General features: G+C 38.0%; 1 protein-coding gene across 13 annotated transcripts in view; it reads left to right on the top strand.

Moving 5' to 3' along the window:
- Positions 1–18192, top strand: part of ATP11B (ATPase phospholipid transporting 11B (putative)) — a 73159-nt gene extending 54967 nt beyond the window's left edge. For 2 of the 13 annotated variants that reach the window (XM_054074895.1, XM_054074893.1), the window contains 2 exons: positions 9105–9238; positions 12866–14767. In XM_054074895.1, coding sequence (XP_053930870.1) covers positions 9105–9238; positions 12866–12947 — 216 coding nt within the window. In that variant the 3' untranslated portion in view covers positions 12948–14767. Of the gene's footprint in view, positions 1–1542; positions 1629–5831; positions 5955–9104; positions 10606–12865; positions 14768–15844 lie in introns of those variants that run through there. The other 11 variants (XM_054074894.1, XM_054074892.1, XR_008451313.1 and 8 more) reach the window with 10 other exon arrangements.
- Positions 18193–18525: the final 333 nt, after the last annotated feature.

The raw sequence follows: 18525 nt of genomic DNA, 5'->3' as shown, positions 1-18525 counted from the left end.
TTATTTTTAATAGGACCATCATTTCCACTGAATTTCATCAGCAGCTTTTGCAGTGGGGAAATAGACATAAGTGAAGCTGCTCAGATGATCAACTTCACATATTTATTGTCACAAAGTGACAGAATGCTTCTTTCATTTTTATACCTCATTAGATTTGTTTAAAATTTCTAGAAAATATTTTTTTTCCATTTCAAAGCGAAGGAAAGGACTCCAACTTCCAGATAGAATGAGTTTGGAGAATGTCTTTATCCTAAATGCTAAGAAATTTTCTGTGGAAGTCATTGAAGGAGTGAATACGGAACTCTGTATATAGCCCTTTTAAATTAATTTTTCGTAGTGTAGGTGCACTCTCTGTATAACTGAATATTTTTAATTATTCATCTTATTTGTAAGTCTAAATCAGCATATTTGCATGCTGAGACAAAGAAAAGGTTTGGTTTATAATTACTAAGTTTTGATCAGGGCAAGATAAATTCTTACATGAACTAGTTGCTGATTTTTAAATCTCAGATACTTTTATTTGTTGCTGTCTGACAGCATTTAAATTCTAAAATATTTCCAGGAGCAGTGTGCAAAGCACAGGCTTCTCAACTGAAAACACTTGCCCCTAATGTTTTAATTTTTCAGAAACTAAGAGCACACTAGTTGTGTGAGTTACCAAGCTTAGTGCTCAGAATTCACTCTGTCTGTAGACATCTGCCTTACTCTACTTATTATATAAGGGAACTTGATCTAATATCTTCTGTGTAGGGTAAGGTCATAACTTCAACATTCAATCTGTTAAATATTACATGTAGCTAATTTATTCATAAGAGAGCAAAGACCTTTAAATGGCCTAAGAAAGAAACACTTGAGATTCTAAGATAAACTTTTAAATGTAAATATTGGTCTGTCACCACTTAAAACAAATCTGCTCCATTTTGGGAAGCCAGTGTATTAAAAATTTGACAGGCAAGCGTGAGATTACTTTTATGGAGGGATAAATTTGGGTAACTTTACATTTCCGTAATGCTCTTAGGGTGCATGTGTGGGTTTTGGGTTGTTTTTGGTTTTGCTGTGTTCCAAGGGTGGTTTTGCTGACCTTAAAGAAAATCCATCTTATTATGTTTGACTTTGAACTGTTGCCCTGAAGTAGCTTCTGGGTAATTTCTGACTGTAGGTCTGTTACAGAATCACATAGGAAGAAGTTGACAATAAGGTAAATCTGAATCAAAATATAAAAATCTTTGGGTAAATGTAAATCACAGCACTACTGAGAGAAGAAGGTAATACTGACTAAAGATGTATGGTAAAGTACAAGTGTAAAAGTGTATAGGCTTTCTTTTCTCGCTATGAAAGCTAAGGTGCACTTCAGAATGTTCCTACCAAACAATACCTGGCTTGTGATGATCCGTGAAACTCCTGAAGGTACCAGGCTTGTGTTCTGTTTATGATGTGTATTCCACTTAAATAACGATGTCTTGTCCTGTGTCTTTTCTCTTAGAAAATTACTGCTGCTTCTTACTGACATATATGTTCCATCCCTTCTCTGTCCAATTGTAGATGTACTCCAGCAGAGTTGCTTTAAGTGACGAGTTCATCGCACTGCAGCCATTGTCCAGGGCAAGGAATCAGCTGAGCAAAATTAGGTAGAGTAGGAGGGACAGTTCCTCATCAACTCTTATGCATGCTGAAGGTGAACTAACCAGTGCTGAGAGAGATGGGAAGAGGCATGAATATTAGTGGGTCCAGAGGGCGATACCTGTAGCACAGATACATTCAGTTTGGTTATTTCTTGGCTTTGCTCTGTGTTTTTGAGCCAAATGCTTCTCCTAAGTAGCATGTGTTGGACGTGCTTCTTTTAGGAAAAAAAACATCCCTAGCATGATGCTCAACTTTCAGAATACAGATCGAGCTCTTCTTGCATCCATTTTTAACTAATCAGTTTCTAGCATGGTTGTAATGCTTTTAATTTCTTTATGATCAAAATTAACAGTGCTTTGTGCATGTTGGATAATTGCAGCTTCATAAGGCCGTGACAGGAAGGTCCATGTATTTCAGGCAGCAATTTCTTGCGAGTTGTTTGCCATTTTAATTTGCTTTCAGTTGTGTTGAAAGAACAGAAAATGTTTTAAATTTGGGTGCGTACATACACTTGTGCAGCTAAGGCTTTCTGTGTTTGTTTTGTGCATATATAAAGTGGTGTTGTTTGTTTTCAGTGTGCATAGATACATATTCCTAAGGCATTTGGCTACAAAGTGTAGGCAATTATTCAAAAAGAGATCAAAGTGTATGTATGTCTGTGCAGGTGAACCATTTTGATTCTGAAGCTTTTCAAATGCACTGAGATCAGCACACAAAATGCTATCAAATACTGATTCTCTTTTATAAGACCAACAATGTCTCAGCCTGTTTGATGTTTTGTCCCAATCCTATGTACTTTTACATTCTATAGCAAGAACTGACATAAAAAGCTGATTACTTTTAAATATATTTTTAAGATGACTGTGTTGTTTAAAACTATGCAATTACGTGCTAGAGCAATCAACCAAACTACATTTTGGGGACTTAATCGCCATTTGTTTAACTGAAGGGAAAGTAGGAGACAGTAAGCTGATATTGTAAGGGATTAGCAGAGAATTTTTAGTGCTTAGTGGAACAAGATGATACAAGTCCTTCTAAAGAGAGTTAAAAAAGGAGAAAACCTTTTTCTTTCCTTTGAGAATTTGCTACACCTTTGCAAGGCAAAACTTTTAATGGCTGTTGTGTTTAGATGTGAGTTTTCCTGGTGTGAAACCTATCAGCTTAGATTTCCGTGCACCCCAGGAGGCAGTTGAGGGCTGCTTTAGTTTTGTTTTTTAATTCAGCCCTTACTAGCTTTAGAATAGGTGATCTGCGGTGTGCCTCTTGAGTTTTAGTAAACTTAGCGACATATTGGGTAGATTCCTCTGCAAAAGCTTTTCCAAGTTAGCTTTTAAAATTCTTGGTTTGTCAGTGTCATGTAAATAAATCATCTTTTTAAAACGTTAGATAAACATATTTCCAGTAAACTTCTGTTTTCTCACTGAATTATTAAAAGTGAATTATCTGGTGTTTCCTATCTACACCAAAGGCTTTATAACAGAAGATTCTGTTAAGCTTGCTTGAGGGGATTTTGGTCACATTATGCTTAGGGGAGGCGTTGCCAAAAATGGGAAATTTGCTTTGTCCATGAGTTACAAATGATTATGCAAACACAATTCTCTTATATGTCTGAATTTTTGCACTGGAGTAGACTCCTGAAGTACAGGCACTGAGCACCTTATTCTATGAAGTTGAAAGTGTAAAGTGCAGTAAGAAAGAAGCAGGGATTTGGGTTTATCTAGTTCTTTATTTGTAGTCTTTGGGTGAAATTTAGAAGCTGTCCTGTGGATCCTTACCTAAAACAGTAAGAAAGAAAATCAGTTAACAGATGGAAACTACTCACTTCACTGTACTACATAAAATCTAAATTGGAGTGAAGACCGTGGGTTGGTTTCTGTGGTGTCCAGAGCAGGTGTTTTCCAAAAGCATTGAGCAGAGAAAGCAAGGAAATCTTTAGGAATTTGAAACAAAACAGCTGCCTAGTGACTGTAGCTGTGAGCAGCTAATTCTGTTGCGCCTGTTTGTATGTGCCCACCCAGTAATGTGTGTAGATTGATGAACAAACTTCAGCAATTTTTTGTTGTTTGTTAAATGCATGTATTAAAAACCTCAAAAGGAGCATATCACCAAGTTAAAAGGAGTAACAGCTTGTTCTGCTTATTGTTTTATTGATATACAAAAGGCGAGTACCTTTATGAATGCAAATTAAAAGACAAGCACAATATTATAATCAATTTTTATGTCTATAGACTTCATAGTGTGCAAAAAATGCTCAAGTTTATATTATGTGCATTTGTGATTTACAGTTTAGAGCTTTGAAGGAGGTCTTAAGGGTCTTAAGTGTCCATGTGATTCGTGCAAGTCAGAAATGCAGTGATGTGTGTGCTTGTTCAACTCTAGCCTCTGAACTTCCCTGTCACTTTTGTAACTTGGGATGAAATTGGACAGCACAAGTCAGGAGCAGGCTTTGTGCTCAACTGGAGACTGGCAACACAGTACCACTTCTTTCCTCTGTCGCTGTCCCTCCTTTTCTTGGACACGTGAAATATATATCTAAGGGTATGAACTTGGCCCCATTGTATCCCGTTTCAGGTTTTTCTTTATAAACAAAGTTTTGTGTGTATAGGTATGTATCCATGTCTCTGTGCTTGACAAGAACTGTCAGAAGTGTTTAGTCATATGGTGAGAAGTGTTACTTGGACAGGGGTTTTGATTCTACTTCTTGATGTGATAACTGTATTTTCTGTGGAGTTTTTGCCTTTTGACACTGTTCTATGACTGTACACAATGCTATGGACATGTAAGACGCAAAAAAATTTATATTTACAGGGGTGGCTGTCAGTGCATAACATTGTATCTGGGACTCTCTAACTGTAGCATTTACCTCAGCACAGTGGACCCTGTTCTTTCCCTGTATACAGGCCTATGAGTCTCTTGTTGCCTTGTTTTCCTTTCATCTCTGTACAGATCCGCTTTCTTTAGTGGTCCTCAGGACTCTGGGCTTCTGGTCCTGGGTTTATGGCCTCCATTGTCAGTATGTTTTCCTCTAGTTACTGTTTCATAGGATCCCCCTCCTAATAGCTTTCATATACAATGCAGCCCAGCTGTGTAGAAGTCAAGAACAGACAGGTTTCTGTTCCTTTTGCAGCATATGTTTTCTGTAAGGAATGTGTTATTTCCAAGAAGACTATACAAGTGCAAACATGCATTCACACTAGTGAAGTATATCAGAACATCTTAGTGTGCTAAACTTGGAACAAGGGTAGTCTCTTCCTTTACAGGTTTGTGTATTGTGTTAAAGTAGCATGGTGCTGATCACTTAGCTAATATTGCAGGAAGAAGGAATAAATGTGAGAAGAATACACTATTTCACATTAGTATTCAGTCACAAACATGCATATGTGTCCTTACCTGAAGATACTTTTGTCTAATGATTCTGAAAAAATGAAATGATTTGTCATTTGTAGTTCTACTTGATTCATAGAGATGAAAAGTAGAAGACCCAGAGAAATACTGAAAACATAAATGCCATTGAAGTTGTTCAGTGTCAACATTCTTGTATTTTGTTTGAGAATATTACATCTAATATTCTTAGAAAAGGGTTAGAAAAAGTGAGATTTACAGTACGGAGCAAGATTTTACTTAATCGTGGATTTGTAATAACTGCAATTAGTAATAACGGTCTCATATATATTTTCTGAAATTTCCATATGGCCTCAGCTGTGTTGGCAGCTAGGACATGGGCTCAGGAAAACACTCAGCAGTGCTCTTACCTTGATGTACAGGATTAAATGCGTTTCCTGTTCAACTAGGTCCCAACTGCGTATTTCAGTGTGGTTAAATGTTAAGTTGAAATGTCTGTCTTGTGGCATACAGAATACGTTATAATGAGACAAACTGACATGGTCCTTTCTGTTAGAAGGGGGAAAACAACTAAAACTCCAAAATCTATAACTAAAGTCTGCAAATTTGAAATAGGTTTTAAATTTGTTTTCCCCCATTTTGTAGTTTGTGGTGTGCAAAAAGACTGAAAACTTCTAGTACTTGTGCACTGATAAACATATGTTTGATCCATCAATTAACTTGGAAAAAATGCCTCTTTACTTTGTAAATATGCCTTGTTCTCTCAGGAGCAGATCTGTAAAATGAAAGTTCATATAAAAATGGTAACTTTTAAAGCAATGCACTCATGGCGCTTTGTAAGATTTGTTGCTTTTCTGTCCTTCTAGATGGAAGAAGATAAGGGTTCAGTCAGCTCAGCATGTGACTTTGCTGAAAGCAGGCACAGAGGGGAGGACAATAGGCAACTGCTAGATCCATCTAACCTACCCGACAGTTCTTACGTTCACTAGGTAGTACTCCCACTCTACCCTAATGTGTGTGTATATATATATTTATTTCTATATCATATATAGGCAATCGTGGAGCCATTTCTGAAATAGCCATATTTTTGTTATCTACAAGAAAATTGGCATCACAGTATGTGGTTTGATTTTTCCCCTCCTCCTTATCTGGCTGAATCATTCTTTAATTCTGCACTTCAGTTTCTTTTGGATTTATTACATGAAATAGGCCATTATCATATAAAGTATTACGCTTATTGTGATCTCAGATCTTACCTTTATTACCTTAACTTTATTTGAAGCCCAAATATGAATAATATCAGAGATTTCTCTATACTTCTGTTTTTTTAAAACATTGTCTCTCCTGCCTTTTGTTTCCTTAGGGTTTCTTTCTGGTCTTCAGAGACCATTATGCACTTCTGCCTTACTATGCCACATTTTACCTTGATGTAAAACTATGATCATAATTGTCTGCCACCGAGAGAAAACTGAGAAAAGGGACTCTGTAGCATAATATAAGTATCTTCCTCCCAGGTGGAGGATGTAGGATACAAAAGCCAATGTTCACCGGACAGTGTTACATGATATATCTACACATAAAATTGAATTTATTTTTGTCATCCTTAATGCTCTCCAAGTATTACTGTACACTTAACTGTGAGTTTGATAAAACATAAATGTTGTTTCCAGGCTTATGAAAGAATGTATTTGTTGTATTTTTTTAAAAGGGTAATGTTAACTTTTCCATAAATTGTGGTTGAAGCATGATCCTAGCTTTTTGTGATTATCTGTTTTGAGAAGAACAGAGGAGGTTCCAATGAAGAAGAGATGCCAGCCCTCAGTAAGCCAAAGCTGAGGGTTCATTTCGTGGAAGCTAGTTTGGTTACTCTTGGCTCCTCTTTCTGACAGTCTTTGAAGAATATCTAGAACCTGCTAGGTCTCAGGTCAGCAGGTTCTAGGGAAAAAAAAATGGCTGGTCTATGTGATCTGACATGCAACCGCTGTAACGTGACCTTTTACAGTAACTTCAAAGGTATTCCTTGGTCTGCTTCAAGATAATGGATGGACTAAATATTCTTTTTGAAATCCTAAGTAGGAATGTTGAGAGTTTTTGTTTTGCTGTGAACACAACTGTGAAGATCACTGCACGCGCAGCAGGGAGCTTGCTTTCTGACCTCCTAATAAGAATTCCTTCTGCTCTGTGGAATTTCTTGTCTGATAGACTGTAAGTGCAGTATGAGGTGACTGTGAAGGTCACATTTGCTAGGACTGCAATGCAGCAAATTGTGCTATTCTTAATTATGGTATCTTCTGTGACAATACAGTTGTGACCATATGGAATGGTCATCAGATAAGGTTTTTCAGGGACTCAGGCTCTGTTGAGGTGTGATTTGGATTGGTTTGGCTTTAGCCAAATCCTCTTTTAGACCTGTCAGTTGCAATGCTTCTGCTCTTGTTTCTAAGGTTCATCGTCATAGTAAATGTTCGTTTTGTGTCCAGAAGACCTCTCGAATGAGTGCAAGTTAGTCAGAAGTGTGTGTTCTGCCTGCACTCATTCATGGCCTCATTCATGACAGATGCGGCAACTGAATCAAAGGTTTCAGTTTGTAATGTGTTCTGTAAGTTCATACAATTGTTAACTGACAGTCCCGTAAGAATCACGTTAAGCAGTGTAACAGGAAGATCTGGAGGGACTGTGGGGAGTGCAGAACAGAGCTGAGGAAGGGGCAGGCATAGGAAATGATACATGGAATCATCAGTTCTGCCTCTGTGCCGCCCTCCTGATTTTTCTCTTGGACTTCCAAATGCCTCTTATTTTTGTTAACTGCCACCTTTTTATAGTATAAGGAAATGTTTTGTTATGAAACTATAATCTGTCCAGTTGCCTGTTTTGGGGAATTGGGAAGGAACCTGTCCATTCATAGCAAACCATTCCCAAACTTCCACTGAAGTTCTTTGCTTTCCTTGCACTGTTGTGCAAGTGTGGGTGGTGCAAAAGAAACTGAAGTGGGGAACCACAGTCAGTGGTTCAGACAACAGACACAGACAACAGTGACCTTTGCACACAGGCTAGAGAGTTGGGGGAAGCTGTTAAGTGAGCTGTGTCCTATCATAGAACAAGATGCCTCCTCCCAGCTTTCTTCATTCACTGGAATCTGAGACTGAGGTGAGGATCATGGATGCTTGAATTTAGCCTGTGTGCTCAACATTTCTTTGACATGATAATGTCGTGGAGAGTTTCAAATTCAATTAAAAAGCACCCCCCCCACCTCATTTTTATTTCCTTTTGGAAATGATACTAGTCAGTTTTGGATATTCTCTCTCCAGCAGTACTAGATTTCCGTTAGATCTTAGTTATGCTGTAGTTGACTGATGTGGAAGAGTTAATATAGAGGAGCATCCACATGGCTTTGTACTCCTACTTTCATTTTATTTGGGTCTTCTTGTTACATACAAAGAATGAACAGTAGAAAGTTTATTATGATAATGTTGAATTATTCTTCTTATTGCTATGAACATGAGCAAACCTTTCTAACATGGGCCTTCGTTCCATTTAGATAAAAGATACTCACAAAATCAGGAATGTGTTTTTGTTCCTTGCCAAGCCAAGAGTATCTGTGGTAGTGAGATAGTATGAACAATTATAGCAAATTGCATTCCATGCTTCTTGAGGAAAAATTATTACTCGCAATCAGATTGCTGCATTGTATTTTGCAGCCCTGGTCTAAAGCTTTCTTTTGATAGATTTCCCTTAAAATAGGGCAGACCTGCTGCTTGTGTAAGTTGTTGTACCTCCGCTGAAGTTAATCATGGCATCACAGCTTAAACTGCATGACGCTCTGCTCCAGAGATTCATTTTAGCTGTAATGCAGAGAATTGCTAACCAGTTTATTTCCAACATTAAGTAGAGATGGTGCTAAAAGATTTCCATACGCTCACCACGGCTGCATCCGAACCATGGGAAGAGGAGATTTTAGAGTATATAGACCTTAGGAAGAGAAGTAATAATGTTATACATCATAGTAGTTCTTATATAAAACTGAAAAATATTCAACACTAACTTTAAGAAAGTCTGCTTTTCCTGAGTGTTGTCTGATAACATCTTCACTGCTAGAATCTGAGAGTACTGATTTTTTCTTTTTTATTTCCCCCTTCCAGCTTGCTGAGGCAGGTTCAGGTATCAACTGCTTGGACTCCATGTGCTGCTTCTCAGATGGGGAAACAGCATGCACATCTGTTAGAAGAGTGCTGGAACGAGTAATGGGAAGATGTAGTTCGAGCCGAGTCAACAGGTGTGGCATTTCTCTCAATAGCCTTTGCTGCAGACGATTCTCCTATAAACTGGAACCTGATGAGCCTGCAGCAATAGATGTCTAGCAAACCAGCTGCAGGTTTTGCTTATTTAAGTAGGAAATGCAACTCTTTATTGTACTTTTTTTCATACTAAAAGATTAGTTCCTTGTTTCTTTTTGAGTGCTTTCTTCTGGGAAGGGGAGGGGGAAAAAGACTTTTGTTGAAACACTTAGTTTGGCTTACCACAAGTTCTTGTGTTGTATCTGTCGTAATTTCTCTTGATTTGTACATTCTTCACTTTAGAATTTTTTTTTTTTCTTTCACAATTCAGGAGTTCTTTGTAAAGTCGAAAGACTTTTCCCTTTGGTTCTTGATGTACAACCTCCAAATATTTACCTTGGAGCTTGCATTACTCCTGAAAATATAGAAGAGGCTCACACTGCCCCCCTTAAATATATCTTCGTTGTTAGAAGGAGAGTCTTTGAATCTTTCAGCCATTGATTGATATGAAGATGAAATATTTTTGTAGTATAACTTTTATAATCTATTTCTAAAATCAGTGTGATTGACAGAACAGACCCTTCAGGTTCTAAGAATTTTGAACATTTTTTCGGTTCTAGAAAGTATATTGTCAAAGTCACATGTGCCATTCCAGAGTATGTGCTAAGTAAATCTTTTTCCTTCACAAACCGTGTATGAAACAAACCTCAATGGGATAAAAGCTCATTAGAGTAATTGAATACATCTAAGGAGCAATTCTGCTCTTGCAGTCAGCATAACTGTGAGAAAAGCTCTTACTAAGTCTGCTAATGTGCCATCTCCCCATCTCCAAATAAAGAGGGATAGCTAACAAACATGGAAATATTTGGGGGTAGAAATAAAAATAGTCTTTTGTACATCGTAATCTCTCAGTCCCTGAATGGTATCATGGTCCTTCATTGGTCAAAAGCCAAACCTGAAAAAGTTGCACTTCACACATTTTCAAGGAAACTGGTTTTGTATTTGAACAACTTTGTCTCTTTTGGTTAAAGGCTGTGATACCATTCATTCAGTATAAAATCTTGTGTGGGTAATTTTCACTGACAAACTTTGTCAGTCCTGATTCTGCCTTTAGGTATTGACTTGGTGTATAGTACATTTCTGTTCTGAACTCTTGTGTTGAACACAGTGTCTGTGGTTTCAGTCAGTTTCTCTCTTCTGGCTTGCTTATGAAATTTATTCAATGTTCCTACAAATCTAGGGTATGATTATGCAAAATGTTTCATTCCGTATGAAAAATGAATTGTTATGATTAAGTACATTTTTAATTCAAACTCTCGCTGTATAGAAAGTGGGCATGATGTATAAAATAAACAATTTAATAGAATTTTTAATCTATAAGGCGAGCATTTAATTGGTCTAAAAATCAGCGTGTTGGTAGCAGTTGCTCTAAGTGTTTTGGGTTTTTTTTTTCCACTTCTCTGTAAAACTGCTTTCCAAACAAGGAACTTCTCATGCTACTTTTTTTTCGTTTAAGGCAGATTTTTAGTTAATGTTTGCCTTAGTAATGTGTAGTCTTATAAGGTAGGTATTCTGTTTTGTTTTCTGCAATGCATTTACATTTTTACAATTTCTTCTTTTTTTCCACTCAATTTTTCTTTCTTTGAGAACTTACAAATATTTATTGGCGATAACTCATATTTGACAGAATATTAAACAGTTTTTGAAGAGTGCTTTTTCTCAGGTTTCTTGTCTGCTTACCTCATGTAATTTTCAGAGTTAAGTTCTGTCTAGCTGAAAAGTTTTAGTCGTGTTAGAACCCAGAAGTTAGTATTATGATTAACGAATATGCAAAACTTCCTTTGTACTGCACTAACAGCGTGAAGTTCTGTAGTTTTTGCTTCTGCCTCTGGTTGAAATTACTCTGAGCCATCTTCCACCTTCTCTTAAATTTATGTACTGCACAACTAGAAAAGATGGAATTTTTTTTTCTTAATTTCAGTCTTATTTGCCTTGACTTCAATTCCTTCCACTCAGTGTTGACACTAAAACCTAATCCAAAAGTCAAGGTATTGAGATTATTTTTCCCCCCGCAGTTTCATGGTAATATGTAACATCTTTTTCCTTTAATGTACTAATTGCTTAAATTACATGAGGCAGCTACAAGTTGTGATATGATGAAGGTACAGCTAAGAAGTCTATTTGGTGATTTTTTAAAATCCTTTAACTTTGTTTAGCCTTTGTTCATGAGCTTGAGCTGCTTTGATTTTTACCTAGAGCTGATATCTTCAGAGGAGTGCGCAGTCCCAAACAAGATGATCCTTTGAGTACCTGTGTTTTATAAAACAGCTGCCTATTCAGCCAGGAGATAGCTGCAAATTGTTTGTGTTGAATGAAGTGACGCTGATAAATGTGTTGTCTGTGAGTGTGCTGTAGAATGAAGAGCACTGTTTTAAATAATGCTGCTGTAACTAGCTTGTGTGGTGTCCTGTGCTCCTGATAGTCTGTCAAATATGATAACTGAATATGAAATCAAATGGTATCAAATTTTGATAAATACTTTGGTGAATCAAAGTTGTACAAATGCTTGGAGTAGCGGGCCACAAGAATATAGTCTCTTGTACTTAATTTACTGCTTGTTAAATGTATTTAAGAAGTATTTTCTATAGCTTCACTCACCAGTTAGAATATAAAAAGTGTGGTGTGGTATGATAAAATGCATTTTTGTCTCTCTGTTCCATTAAATTGTCTGTCAACTTGTCAGTCACTAAAATATTTAGAATGTTGGATCACATACATGTCTTGTACAGCAGAATTCATTACTGAATTTTCAGCTGTCCCATGAGTAGTACTCGTGTCAAGGCACTGCTTGTAAAAATTCTAAAGAAACAGCAGATTTCTGACAGAGGCAAATTTGGAGGATAAGTTTGTTAAATTTTGATGTCCTGCCTTCCGGCTTTCTATTTTTCAGCTTTTCACGCACAGTCCTATAGTATTGTTCAACCAGAACAGTGTCTTCCTAAGTGGTAATTTGTCCTTAAGAGAAAGTCATTGTGAGATCCCACCTGAATCAAAAGCTGTGGCACGTTAGGTAGTGTTCCTGATGCCTGAAATTTTAACTTAACAATAGGGATGAAAGAGATTCATGGCTGCAGATAAGTTTTGCCTGCCCACAACTTTAGGCAGCGGGGATATTTAACATTAGACCACCAGCATGCTGGGTTACCACGGCTGGCTGTGCGTTCCACAGGGCTTCGTGAGAACAGTCGTGGGTGGTATTGAATCGTAGCATTCACACCTTACACATGCCACAGTCAGATTTTCCTTGAGGCACACATTAAAACTTCAGTTGTAAAACCGGCATAGAAACCACTGGTCATTCTAGTTCACAGTGATGAGTATACCTGTAGCTGTGAGGAAGCTTTGCCAGAATTGTTAATTGCATAGTTGGCATGATTAATTGCAGTCTGCTTTCAGAGGTTTGAATGAATTGCAGGAGCCTACATGAAATTAATAGGCTAGTCTTCTAGAGAGTTATGTTTGCCTAATCTCATAGCACTTTTATCTTTTGCTTTCATAGACTTTTCTCCTCACCTCTAGATTGTAAATTCCCAGTCAGCCAAACTTTTCTTTTATTGTTACTTTAGATCATGGAGTTCATCGGATCCCTTCTATGCCAACGACAGGAGCATCTTGACTCTCTCCACAATGGACTCACCCACTTGTTGACAGGGACATTTGTTAATGCTTGTGGAAAGCATGTGGTGCTCACACACCTCTAGTAGGTTCTGAAGTGAGTTCAGTGCTACATCCCTGCCCTAGAAAAGACTAGCATGACTTCTGAATACAAACAGTGGCTTGTCTTGTGGCCTAGCATAACGTCATCTGGACTGTAATTGCTTCACGTATTTTTTCTAATTATACCCACAAATTGCTAAATATTTTTTTTAAGGAACGCTTTTACCTGTGACCATTTAATCTTTTTTGTTACCACATGAGCAGATTGGAATCCTGCCTTTGATACTTGAGACGTCACTGTAGTGCAGTGACAGAATCTTTCTCCTTCCAAATTTGAGTGATCCAACAGAACTGAATTTGCACAATGAAACTCTAAAAGGTTTCATTTTTCACCATGACCTTTCAGTTTAATCACACACATTCATTTTGAGCTGTCTCTTGCGGATGCTGTCTTAGCAGTTAGCAAATCGATTTTATTTCCATGGATCGCCACTGTATTTTATAAACAATCAGTTTAGTAATTTTTGAGAGTTAAATACAATTCAAATATTTATGCTGGTGTATGAGTATTGATATATTAGTCATTGCTTTGAAAAACACAGTTAACTTGGGCAAATCAATAATTTGGAATAATAAGGGATATCACAGTTCACTGTTCTCTTAAAGAATAATTCAGAAGCCAGTCTTCTTTTATGCCCTGTGTGTTTTGTTAACAGTTCTTGATTCTGACATGGAAAAATATGTAGAACTAGTGGATTGTGCAGAAGTCTCACTAGCATAAATTTTTTGAATTGCTAATCCTTTTAAAGTTGGGGAATTTTTGCATGTTTTATTCTTTTTCATGTATTTATATTTGGTCATGTTGTACTTCGAAGATACAGTTAATGCTTAAATATCTTCATATATCTGAAGGATCTGAGACATTGATGGCAATGTTTTGATACCTACGTATGCCAATAAAAACAAATTGCACAGAAGGAGCTTTGAATGATACATCTTGCAGGTACATCTGTTGTCCCAGTATAAATGTGTTTGCATGTTTTGGGGCTGGGTAGCAAGGTTTGCCTGTTCATTCAGCTAGGATGGTGGCACTGACTGCTTGTCCTTAGATGTGGGAGATAGAAGGAGATACTGCTGCCAACGACATCCGTAGAGCCCTAGGCACAGCAATTTATTATGGCTAGAGACTGGTAAAAACACTGCTGCTTCTGGACCATTTCCAGTTTTATGTCAGCTTCTGACACAGAAGTCCCATCAATAATTGAAAGAATCATCCTGTCGGACAGTATAAGACATAAAGCTGTATATTAGAATTATCTCTGGCTGGAATAAACTGTAAATTGAACACAGACTGTAAATAACAGCTACAAGAATTTCATTAATAAAGATGCAGTTAGGTGTAGGATTTGGACAAAACCCGTATTGGCTGCTTTCACCCTGCCTGCACAAGTTTCCATTGTTGGCTTAAGTGCTGACTTCCAAGCAAATTACATGGCAAAACTGTATCTCATAATTCAGGCAGACAGATCTTCCCCTCCTGGGAGATCTCAGTGGGGCCTGGGCTGCTGCCAGAGGGGAGGACCCTCTTGTTACGGTCATCCCAGATCCTCCCAAGTTCAAAGAGTGAATTCCCTTGTTTCAGATACTTCAGCTGTTCCTTACGTATTAACAGCTCTGCTGTTCATATTCCTGTTCATGACTTCAACCGGTATTATTTCAGTTCTCCTTTTGGAACTTTATTTTTGCATTAATGACTGGAAGCTGCACTGTGGACTGAAGGCTGCAAGTACTGTGGGATTTTCAAGATCTCATTATTGAAGGCAACATTTGTGAAGTAAAGAAATTGTCATTGTAACCTTGTTTTAAAACTCTAATGACTTGAACATGCAATCCATGAGGGTTTTGTCCCACTGACATAGGTAAAGAGAGTTCACAGATTGATTAAGGTGCTCTGAAAATGAATTTTGAAACAAACAAGAAGAAAAATTGAAAGTAGCAAATTCTCCTTTTTTAAAAAGTGTTTAATTTGATGTTCATAGTTCGTATCTGCATTGTGCTTTCAAATACTTAAGTGCAGTGAAGGTAAAGCCTGACAATTTCAGTTGCACACTAGATCCCCACATCAAGTATCCAGATGATTAAGAAATCACTGATAACTGAGTCTCGCACACTCCATGTAAGGGGTATCAGTGTGTGACACTTCTGACTGCATCTAGTGTGAAGGCGGGTTCCTGTGCAATGAACTGATGGTCATCTCTCCATTCCCCAAGAAAACTTTTATCCAGATGTGCAGTAGTAACAAAATACCGTTGGATTTCACTGACTCTTGTCATGTTCTTTATATATCATATATATTAAAAAAATAGATGTATATAAAAAAAATAGATGTTTATAAAATAATGATTTTTTTCTTATTAGTTTCTCATTCTGAGAGCCTCCCTACTGCCACTGGGTAGCTGGGAAATAAAGAATGCTTTGAAATTGTCTAATCAGATATCTGCTGTTTAGCTGTGTTTTGTTTGTCCAAATCACAGTGTTTCACTTTTCAGAAGTACGTGTTTGTCCACGTCAGCCATCGCATCCCAGTCATCCCGTCTGTTTGTGTGACCGTGTATCCCCGCTAGTCTGTGGTTAGCGTATAGAAACAGAAACCGAGGGTAATACTGTATAGTAGAAGGCAGAGGCTTTGATACACAACCCCGCTCCAAGCATTTCGATTGGCTCGGCTCTGTACATGTACGTATTTTGGCTTTTACCACACAAATATGTTAATTGTATTTGCACAAAAGCAGCGCGGTCCTATATTTGAAGAATAATTTGCATTCATTATGTGTTTCTTTAAAACCTTCCATCTCTTCTCCCTTTTCCCCAACCTTCCCTTTTCCCAGTGTTTGTAAGGTTACCGAAGAAACATGCATTTAATCAATTCAGGAAGAACTTAAGAATGCATCTGTCTGCCAAGGTATATTTTTCTATTTGCAGTAAATCTAAACCAGTAATTTCTCTCTTAGTAGAACGTAGAATTGGTTTGCGTAAGACCAGATTTCTTTGGTCTGACGAATATTCTGGATGGAAGTGGCCCTGGTTTTGTACTGATGTCACAAATCTTTTAAAATTGCTTCTATTCAAGGAGGGTTGATTTTGTGCGTTTCTCTGACAGCTAAAGCGTATGAAACCATTTGCCGCACATTGGGTGCAGTGTAGGATTCTTCGTAAAGACTGAATAAAATGCAGCTCACGCAGTGCAACTCTAGCGTTCCTCTCTGGTTTAAAGTGCATGGCTGAGGGGGAATTTTCCCCAGAGAGGAAGGGTTTCAGAATTACCTCTTAGCCTTGAAACCCATAATGTGCAGGAGAAGGGCCTGTGGTAGATGTTCTCAGTCAAAAGCAAGACTGGGGTGTGGCCTCTTTACTATGCAGAGTCTTAAGAAGCACCTTCTCCACAGCCACCTTCCGAAAGGGTTTGAGTTCTCAGCAGATTTTAGTTCTTGTTCTGTGAAAAAGAGGGTTTGGTTTTGTTACTTAGAAAAACAGAGCTTTAGTTGCCAAATCTACGCTTTTTACAGGGTGCAGTGGAGGATATAAGTAGGAACATGCTCTGAATTTTAGTTTGTGAAACAATGTAAATATTCTGCTTAAAATATTCTGTATATTTTTTAAGGTTACAAGGGGAGTGAGGGGAAATTAATACAGAGGAAGGCAGGCTGAAAACTTGGGCTTTACATTTTCAGAATAATGTGTTGTTTTCTAGTGCAAAATATGATCTGAGAAAAGCTTATGCAATTTAGAATGCATATTAGGCAACTATAATTTCTTACTGGAAACCTTTGTTATTACTTTCAAACACGTGGGTTTTTTTATGACAGTGTAACTTCTATATCGAGAATAAAAAAAACCTCATTTTCTAGTGTTAGAACTGTCTCAAGGCTGTAGTCCATTTTACTTTTAATAGTTTTATCTGACACGTACTTCTAAATATTAGTGATTTGAGTGAGATTCGATGTTCAAAAGTGCTCAATCACAATGTGCTTCTGAACCATTTACTTTGAGATTCTCTCTTTCTTGGCGTAGACTACGTAATAACTCTCACTCCGCCGTCACGGCGCTCGCCTCGGCCTTCTTACTCAGCCATCATTGCTTTAAAGGAGTTCTTGCTAGAGCTGGGCGAACCGTTCGTCATGGACTAATTGAGCCTTTTTTCTGTTCCTAAATGATTTCCCAGTTGGACTTTCTCCTTTGCAGATCTGTTTTTTTTCTGTCAATGTTTTTATTGTTGGTGGGTTTGTTTGTTCTTTGCTTCTGTTGTTTGCTTCCAGCGGCACGATTTGTCTGGGTTCTTCTCTCTGGTGGAATGACTCTTTATAAACAGGAGGAGGAAAGATGGGATGCTCGTGGCTGTACCAGTTCTTGCTGTCAGTCGTCGTAGAAGCGCATTCACATTGGTATTTGCAAGCTGCCTGCTTTCCGTAGATGTTTTTCCTTCAGCTACATACTGCTGGTAGAGGCATCAGAAACCACCCGGAGAGCCCCGGGCGCTGCCCCGGCTGCTGTGGCTTTTCTTAAAAGGCACATTCTCTTCACTTTGAAGTTTCCGCCTTGCCCAACTGCAGCCACGCTATGATGTTGTAGTATAATAAGTTCATACAATTGCCATCATTGTAGATGCAATTTTTTGTTTGTTGTTTCCAGTCTGTATAAATGCACGGACACGAATAAAACCGGTGGGGCGATGGGCTGGAGAGCTCTGTACGGAACAGGAAGGGGCAGCCGGGCCGCGGGCGGCTGTTACTGACACAGTGTGACTTGTCTGAAAGAAACACTCGGTGCACCTGACTGGCTTGCGGTGCATTTATTTTTTTCCTTAGCAGTTTTAAAGGAGATATTACTTCATACATCAGTGGGTTCTCAGCGTCTTTACATTTTGGGAATGGGATAAAAGATAACCCATGGGGCGTATTGTTCAGAAAGGGTAAAGTGGTTGAAAATGAGACTAAGATCATTATTGCAGCAAGGAATATATATTTACAATTTCCAGTTACAGTCCCATGAGAAATTTCAAGTCCTATGCACACGGAAACAACAAATCACCGAGACTACAGTTTTTTTCACTGGTTTTTTTTTTTGAAAAGAAAAACTTGAATTATATCATATCTGCAAGAAGTATCCTTTTAAAGATGATGATGAGCCTTAATCTTAGGCAAATAAGGGGCATTGACAACTGGAAACCGTAGCAATAATTAGTATGAATAATTTTGGACCTCTGACACTGTGGCTGCCTCGTTATTTTTGATGCTCTGACAGTGAGTCTGTGCTTGCTCATTGTACAGCTTGGTCAGTAGAAGTTGTTTTAAAAATGGTTTATGAGAATTATATTTATTAAATAAAACTTTCACTTCTAGCCGAGTCATTGTTTTAATTATATAAATGTTTGAGGAAAATATGCCAGAGAAGAAGGAGGCTTAGGACTCCGCAGGGCCAGGATCGGTAGGAGCCAGGCTGGACACAGTCCCAGCAGGCACAAGCACCCCCTCCCTCTGTACCCACAGACCTATTTACACACACACTCGCC

This window comes from Cuculus canorus, chromosome 9 (genome assembly GCF_017976375.1).
Source record: "Cuculus canorus isolate bCucCan1 chromosome 9, bCucCan1.pri, whole genome shotgun sequence".
NCBI lineage: Eukaryota > Metazoa > Chordata > Aves > Cuculiformes > Cuculidae > Cuculus > Cuculus canorus.
The sequence above is the reverse complement of the archived record's forward strand: the minus strand, read 5'-3'. Positions and strand labels throughout refer to the sequence as shown.